Source organism: Semicossyphus pulcher, unplaced genomic scaffold, assembly GCF_022749685.1.
Source record: "Semicossyphus pulcher isolate SPU_LCO1_2020_fin unplaced genomic scaffold, fSemPul1.0.p SCAF_3, whole genome shotgun sequence".
Taxonomy (NCBI): domain Eukaryota; kingdom Metazoa; phylum Chordata; class Actinopteri; order Labriformes; family Labridae; genus Semicossyphus; species Semicossyphus pulcher.
Window position 1 is genome coordinate 8120158 of NW_027211704.1, and position 8427 is coordinate 8128584.

The following is an 8427-nucleotide window of genomic DNA, read 5'->3' on the forward strand; positions in this document are numbered from 1 at the left end:
GCCATATCATATTGTTCAGATTATACCGGTATCATTTTTTTATGTGATAAGAAAATGTCATAGATATTAAAGATGTAGTGCGCAATGACGTGTTGGCGTATTTGCATACCCAAGCATGCAGCCTACAGCGTTCATGTGACCACAACATCACAAGCATAAGCATGGCTGAAAGCCAGAGCAGCATGTTGTGTGGAAGTGGTTTGGCTACAAGAGGTTGGAAAAGTGCTGCTTTTCCTGTTCATTTTAGAAGCACTAGCCTCCGCTTTATATCAATACGAGCATGAGAGATGCACGTCTGTCCGTGTAAGCCCCCTCTCCTGCACGCTCGGAGTGTGTGAGTGTGGAGAGGCGGGGGGCGCTCAGCTGAGAGCAGAGGGTGCATTTGGCGGGGAGCAGACTTCAGTGTTTGATAGATATTAGCAAAAGAATTGAAGACAAGAAGAACAATTGCAATTTACTGCACAGAGAGCGGGCATGGTCATTATGTGCTGCTTCAGAAAACAACGGTGGCAGCAACGTGACGCCTGCACAGTAAGCATTAAAAAGTTTTCATGATATGCCACGCAGACGTTAATGGGCTTAATGAATGAACAAATCAATGAATTACCTTTATATAGCCTAAATTTCGTTTTTCTTCTTTATTTCTCTTGCAGATTACCATCTAATTGACATTTTTTTAGCCATATCTCCAGCCCTAGTAGTTGATATTATAGAGGTTTATTGGAAAAGAAGGGAAATTGTCATGGCACTTTATTTTGTTCGCCTGAATAGGTGCTGCTGCCTGAAATCACAAAAAACATTCTGTTCTCTTTTTTCATATTGTCATGAATATCGTTATCGCAAAATGTTGTGAAATATCATAATTTAGGCCATATCGCTCACTCGTTCAAGGCGTTTACAAAACGCAGGGTGATGAGATGAATTCTGACCCTTTTGGCGTTCCATAGCTTCTGTACTTCGGCGCTGCAGCCAGAAATGAAACTTTAAGTGTCTGCTGACGTCTGGACAAGGAAGTGAAAGTACACAAGTAGAAGTGCAACCTGTTCACGGGGACCTCAGACAGATAAACACTTTCACTGAGAGGACTCGCACACGTTTCACTGGAGAGGATCCGAGATGTCGACGATAAAGACGAAGCTGCTTTATGCTCCCATGGTGATGGCGCTGATGTCGGCAGCTCTGCTCATGACAAACTCTGGATTTAAATGGATATCTCAAACACAATTTAGAGTAAAAAGTAGCCCTGCTACTACTAAATGGCCTTTTGGTATGGCATGGACGACAGGTACGCGCACACACGATTTTATAAGTCTTTGAATGCACGATACACTATAGTCCACCAATGCAATGCACTGTAAAGGTTATTGTGGACAGTAAGGGCAGCGTTATTTTTAAGGCACATTTTAAACACATTGAGACGTGGGTCTGAAGGTCTTGTTTATGTATTTGTTTGGTTGGTTGGTTTTCTTGTTTGTTTTTTTTCCTGCGAAAATGATTTAAATGTTATTTATTTTTTAATAAAACTTTCTGTCCTACATGCTGTCACTCTTCCATCCTTCTAGCTACCTTTGCTTATGGTTGGAATCTGTTGGATTAAATGGGACTGGATTGAGGGAAAATACATTTGGGTTTATATTTTTTAACCTCGCCCCGTCGCTGTTTAACGCTGTGGCCACATGAACGGACCGTTCACGGAGCAGAGGTGCCTCGGAGTGTTTACTGCTGCGCACACACGGCATGAGGTTGTGCGTTTGGAGACGGGGCTGTGTTCGAAATGCCGTACTATATACTACATGCTAAATTGTTTATATGTACATGAAAACACATTAATGTGTTCCCGTACATTAACAACAGAGCAAAAAGAGCTAGAATCTTGTTTTAAGTGGAGTACCTTTTCATTTTGTTATAATACTGATATCGCCAAAAGGAAAAAAAAATATTAATAGATATAAAATTTAGGTCATATCGCCCACCCCTGCTAAAAACCTATATAAAAGACCCAGACATGACAAAAATACCGTGATATACCGTGAAACTGCCAAGATATAAAAAATACTGTGATACAGATTTTAAGTCATACCGCCCAGCACTAGAAGGAAATATTATCATTTTAATTACTGCATTAACGTTTAATGTTATTTTTGTTGCCCAATATGAGCTGGGAGCATAAATTGTATAAATGGAAGATATCTCTATCGCCCCCCGCTGACTGGCTGCAGTATAGGTCATAAAGCCCGCCTCCTCCATGTTAACAGATGGGACATGGGTCAAACTATAAAATCAATCTGTCATTATAGTTAGTTCTTATCATGCTGATATATGTCCAAGTGTTAATTCTTCTGACAAGTTCACTTTAATTAGTTAATTGATGCTATAAAAAGGGGGTGTGGCCTCGTGATTGACAGCTCTGTTGACAAATCAAGTAGAGGAGGAACAGCAAGAGGAGACGTAACTAACACCAACACTGCTGTCATTGAACTTTCCATAAGCGTGAATATCTGCTTCAGACCGACACAAGAAGCTGTTCTGCTGCAGACTGAGCCCACCTGAGGGCTCCAACACGTCAAGGCCACAAGGTCAATGTGTGTTTTGGGTAGAGGAAGGGGCGGGACGTCAGTACTGCGGCTCCACCAGCCGATCTCTACCGCACGCACTCTGGATACAAATGAGCAAGATTGCATTGCCCGCTCCCGGGTGGGATCCGGGCTTCATTACTGTACACAGGAGGAGGTGGAGACACGTCGTTCATCTTTATGTACAGTCATTGGCTGGATTGGCTTCACCTCCTAGCTAGCTTTCTAGCATGCATAAATAAAAAGCTGATTTTAAAGTATGCTGACAACGTGTTTGTGTGGTATCTCTTCCTCTTGCTTTCTCCAGGACTTCCTGGAACAAATTTGAACAGGAAGATGTTCACTCTGGCTTATAATAGAGGAGGAGTACGCTTCTACCCCCCCAATTTTTTTTTGACTAGCCCTAACCCCTGGTCTTCAACTACTTACTACAAAACCACCGAATATACCACTCAGCCCTACAGAACCACCACCCAGCCCTACAGAACCACCACTCGGCCCTACAGAACCACCATCCGGCCCTACAGAACCACCACTCGGCCCTACAGAACCACCACTCAGCCCTACAGAACCACCACCCGGCCCTACAGAACCACCACTCGGCCCTACAGAACCACCACCCGGCCCTACAGAACCACCACTCGGCGCCACAGAACCACCTACCCCTCCTGGACCACAGCACCCCCTACAAGAGGTGAGTACATTCACAAGCCACATAACCAGACAGAAACAGATATGAAATCCAAAGTTTAACATTTTAATTAGATTTTTGTTTGTCATATTTTTCTGATGTTTTATTTCCTGTTAAGTTGCGATGCTTTGAGGTTTTGATTCCTGTGTGAGAGAAAAGAAGAACAGGACCCAACACATTCTTCCCACATAGAAGAAAAAAGCTCAATTTTAGTATTAGCATTATATTCAAAACACAAATATTATGTCTTGCTTACTTGTACAATGCAATGTTAATATATCAGTTATGTAACTCAATTAGTATCTTGTTGATTTACTTAATAATTTCACATGTAAAAGGAAAGTACAGACGAGATCACTACAATAGAATACTGGACACTGGGGATGCAGCCATGAGCTGAGTATAATAGGGAAATGTAACTAACCAATATATATTTAATCAGATATTTCTCAGGTTTCGGTTTTGAACAAATAAAAGATTCACTTTAGTCCATCTCTGACAAATGGCATGAAATATTAAAAAACTCCATAACGTTATGTTATACCCCAGTGTCTGTCCGACCGAATTTCAGCTAATTAGCGATAGATGAGTGTCTGTTCTGACGTACAAACACACGATTACAAGTTATTGAAGCCGGGCATCAGCTTTATCAAGAGTTACTGTTAAAATAGCTTTACCAGTGGCGTTAGCTTATTAACAGCTTTACTGCTACGGTATACTGTGCTCCGCTGCTTTATCAGTATGCTTTATCAATATGAATTTCGTTGCCAGCTATTTTAATTGATTTAATCAATTAGTTGTTGCAGCCCTAATCTATTCAGTTTACAGGCTAAAATGATGCTCTTCAGTACATTAAAAATATGCTTACTTATGTTGTTTGCATATATTTGCATTTTTTTATCGACATCTTGCATCTCTGTTGTATTTTTGCTTTTTTTAGTAGTTCTGTTTGTTGTTGTTCTGGTTCTCTTCTGAGCAGAAAACCTCTGCGACTGTAAGTAAATACTGAACTGCCAATAACTGCAGTTCCCCAAATGACCACTAGAGGCTGGCTCCAAAAGTGAGTAAATCCCCATTAGGCCCCTTATTAAAATGCCCAACGTTACATCAGAATTAAACATGTTTACAATTGTGACCGTACATAACTTACTTACATTAGCGACACTTTGAAGGAAAAATAAAGAGATGCCTTCTACATTTTGTTTTAACATAACAAGTTTATATAAAAGGTGTATTCAACAAATGTTCAATGTCACTGCATAATGTTTATATTGATCTTATATTCTTGTTTTTTTTACTTGATTTTGTCAATGAAATTTGTCAATCACTATTCCCCCTATGTGACCCCCGCAGGTGTGTCCGTGTGTCTGCGCTACCTGACCGCCTATCAATCAAACATCAACACACTCTTTACTCTCAGCCCATCAACCAACCCTTTGACGCTAGGAGTCAATTTCCCCAATTCGTATGTACTGCCACAATATGGCTACAACTATATGGTCCTGAAACCATACATAAAGTTCTGGTCAAACATTGAACCGGAGATCTGGACCAGAGTCTGCCTCACTGTGGACACCAGGTGGAATGTGGTCCAGTTGTTCAGCGGCTCGAACATGAGCATCAGGAAGATTCTGCCTAATCGGGTGAGGACACGCATACCAGCACAACTTGGTTATTTTGCAGTTAGAGCCTGATAATCAGACTGAATTAATTTCAACAGCTGAATGTATGGGAGATTTGAGCAGCGATGTGAGCTCTCTTAAAACCCAGATCCACAACAGCCTCCAAACTTTGTAATTTAGGGTAAATGTACAAAACAGTAAGCATCTAAAAACTTCTAAATTAGCTTGAATCCAAAACCGAAATACTGTCATTAAAGTTCTGGTTTAACTTTCCCGATATGAACTTTGCTACACTCAGGAATATATCACGCACATTACGTAAATACTTCCGAGAAATAATCACCGCCAAAGTCATACACCAGCTACTCGGCTGTTTGCAACTAGCCGCAATTAGCATCGTCCTTATGTGACGTATTGGTGGCTAGAGGATTTGCGTTTTTACCGCTGGTCTTTATTTCGGCTGTTATTGATCTGTTTTAGGCTGCAGATGTTGAGTGTCCGAGGGAGGAGTTTTGCTCTTTAATGATTTAGCACTAGGGCTGTCACTTTTCACTTGAAATTCAGAAGGCGATAATACGCTGCCTGCTACAAAGCAATGGAGGAAACTAACGAGCCAAATCGTTGTTAACCTTTCCTGCTTCAGCGTCCCGACTGTGGTCAGAAAGCACAGGGGAGACTTATTACTGTTCTGGTCCGGGGCTGAAGCTGTAGCTAGCTTCGCGGCTAACTCCCGTCACTTTAATACACCTGCAGCATACAGCAAGCAAGACATGGGAGCGCGGCTTGAGTCTTGAGGAGTTTAGGCTTTATTATGCACACACAACCTAAACTGTAGCTACCGATCACTCTTTTCTCTGCTCTTCCACTGCTCCGGTCCCCGACACGTCACGTAACTCGTACACTCACACTTCCGTTTTCTCTCACTCGCTCTACCACCCCACTCACTTAGCTCTTCCCAAAGCAGAGCTCAACGATTCTAGCGTAAGGCCATGTTACAGAACAGATCATCTCAGCACCAACGCACCTCAGAAGCGCTGCATGTAGCACTACGTACCCAATATGTAGTGTACCTCTACGTACCCGAACCTTGTTTTCTAATAGTTATGATCATTTATCTCCTCTTACAATTTTGTGGATGTTTAATAAGACTCAACTTTGATATCACGTCTGATTTTTTTATATTTTAAACTACATTTCCAGAGTCTTTAACAGATGCATGGGCTACCATTTCACTTTGTGTGTGTGTGTGTGTGTGTGTGTGTGTGTGTGTGTGTGTGTGTGTGTGTGTGTGTGTGTGTGCAGTATGCGTGGTCAGGTGAGCCTGTGATCGACTTTCCAGGTTTCGATGGTCAGGTGACAGATGTCCAGGTGTGGGATTATCCTCTCCGCTACAAAGAAGTCTTCAACTACATGACCAATGGTGTCTATGCGTACGTACCAATGTGTGTTTGTGCGTGGCTTTAAAACACCAAAAGTAGAGCGTTTCATATTCCCTTTGTTGACTTCCTGTATAATATGAGGAAACCTATATGAGGAAAGAGGTTTATTAGTGGGTAGTTCAGGTGCACCAGAGATATTTCAGGTATTTAAATCAGGAACTTGGGGCCTTATTTCACTGAGGAAAGCTTTTTGTTTAAAACTGATGCTTTGAGCAGTTTGGAGACATACAGTAGTTTGGCCAACATTTTCAAAGCAAAAAGTATTTGCCTATTTGCATTTACGAATGCCTAATTAAATAATGATAAAATAGAATTATTTATATATATGTTAATTCAAACATTTTGAGGGGAGGAGTAGATATGATTTTTCTTTTAGATTTTAAAAATTTTCCTGAAAATAGTTTTAGACAGAAAACATAATATTATTTTTTATGTTGTTTTTCGGTTTCCCAGAGGGTAAGGTGTCCAATAAGATCTTTTACATATTAAGAATGTTTTATAGTTGTAAAGTTAAATATCCAGTGTAAACATGCTGGTACCTACCTACCTTTGTGTATTTTAAATGAACATTCAGGTTGCAAGGAAGTCGGTAAACTGTGAGCTAACGTGAGCTGACATTCTTTGCAGCTTCTTGATTTAAATGAATTGACATAACGTGAATAAACATGATTGAATGTAAAACTTCGGAACCTTGAAATATTGTTTCACGTATGTCTTCCTGAGTGAGAAAGATCACAAAGACTCCCATGAACCTGCGCTGCTTCACGATGTCATCAACCATATTTTGTTTCCGTTTTGATTCAGAGAGCTCCTATTCAGCATATTCACACAGCAGCCATTTTTTTCTGATGTAGTATAAACTTAGAGTATTTAACACATTGTTATAATTTCTCTGATTTTAGATCTGTCAACAACTGAGAGGACAATAAAGAAAAAGCGTTGATATTGGCCCATATTTCTAAGTAAAACAACAAATAATAACCTGTTAGCTACTGTTATTCAAACGCTAAAGTCAGAGCTTAACCACTTGCTAGTTTAACCACTTGCTAGCTCACAATACGCAAGATTATTATAGGATTTTTACAACTTTCTGGACTTGTTTTGAATCCATATTTTAACATTTTTAATTGTCTCTATAGGCCGTACCGCGGATCCGTCCTCTCCTGGTCCTCCATCAGCTACTCTCCTAGTGGAAACCCACTATTGGAGGACGTCTATGAGAGGCAGGGCAGCCAGCCAATCGGCAGCCACAGGGGGAGAGGGCGTCGGCCAAAGGGAGAGAAGGCGACCAGAGAGTTTTTCAATGTGGGGGAAAGTAAGGAGAGAAACAAAGAGCAGTTTAAATAAAACATACAGGGGTGTGTGTATAAAAAAACTGTTATTTAATCATTGATCAACACTATTAATCATTAGTTTTAAAATATGTGATTATTCTAAAGAATATTTTTTTTATTTTAGAACATGCTTGATTTTATCTTTTTCTTTCTGTGTATTTGTTTACTTAACTTTGTACATTTTTAAAATACAATAAAGAGATGGTGAAGATGGTGAGAACGATAATATTGTTATTCATTGTACATTTCATACAACATATAGCTTCAGAGGTAAACTCACAAGACTGTATAAAAAGATGGCTGACATGACAGCTCCCTAAAAGTGAAGCCAAACCCTCTCTAGTGCCCCCTGCTGACTGACTGCAGTAAAGCCCGCCTCCTCCATGTTAACAGATGTGACATGAGTCAAATTATAAAATCAAAATACAGTGTTCATTTTTCTGACAAGTTTACTTTTAGTTATTTGATGCTATAAAAAGGGGGTGTGACCTCGTGATTGACAGCTCTGTTGACAAATCAGGCTCCTGCAGCGTTCTGTTCCCAAGCAGCAGAGTAGAGGAGGAACGGCGAGAGGAGACGTAACTAACACTAACACTACAGTCATTGAACTTTTCATAACCGTGAATATCTGCTTCAGACCAACACAAGAAGCTGTTCTGCAGACTGAGCCCACCTGAGGGCTCCAACACGTCCACAAGGTCAATGCGTGTTTTGGGTGGAAGGGGCGGGACGTCAATACTGCAGCTCCACCAGCTGATCTCTAATGCA

General features: G+C 40.7%; 1 protein-coding gene across 1 annotated transcript; it reads left to right on the forward strand.

Annotated features, from left to right (window-relative positions):
- The first annotated feature begins 1063 nt into the window (after nucleotides 1-1063).
- On the forward strand, nucleotides 1064-7874 carry LOC138606024 (uncharacterized). The gene is made up of 5 exons (XM_069678483.1): nucleotides 1064-1285; nucleotides 2881-3267; nucleotides 4618-4907; nucleotides 6189-6316; nucleotides 7465-7874. The coding sequence occupies exons 1-5, from the start codon at nucleotides 1117-1119 to the stop codon at nucleotides 7670-7672; spliced, it is 1182 nt and encodes a 393-aa protein (XP_069534584.1). The 5' UTR covers nucleotides 1064-1116; the 3' UTR covers nucleotides 7673-7874.
- Nucleotides 7875-8427: the final 553 nt, after the last annotated feature.

Coding starts and splice junctions, on each gene's coding strand:
- LOC138606024 (XM_069678483.1), top strand. CDS start 1,117: ATGTCGACGATAAAGACGAAGCTGCTTTATGCTCCCATGGTGATGGCG. Junction 4,908..6,188: donor GGAAGATTCTGCCTAATCGG/GTGAGGACACGC, acceptor GTGTGTGTGCAG/TATGCGTGGTCAGGTGAGCC. Junction 6,317..7,464: donor ATGACCAATGGTGTCTATGC/GTACGTACCAAT, acceptor TTGTCTCTATAG/GCCGTACCGCGGATCCGTCC.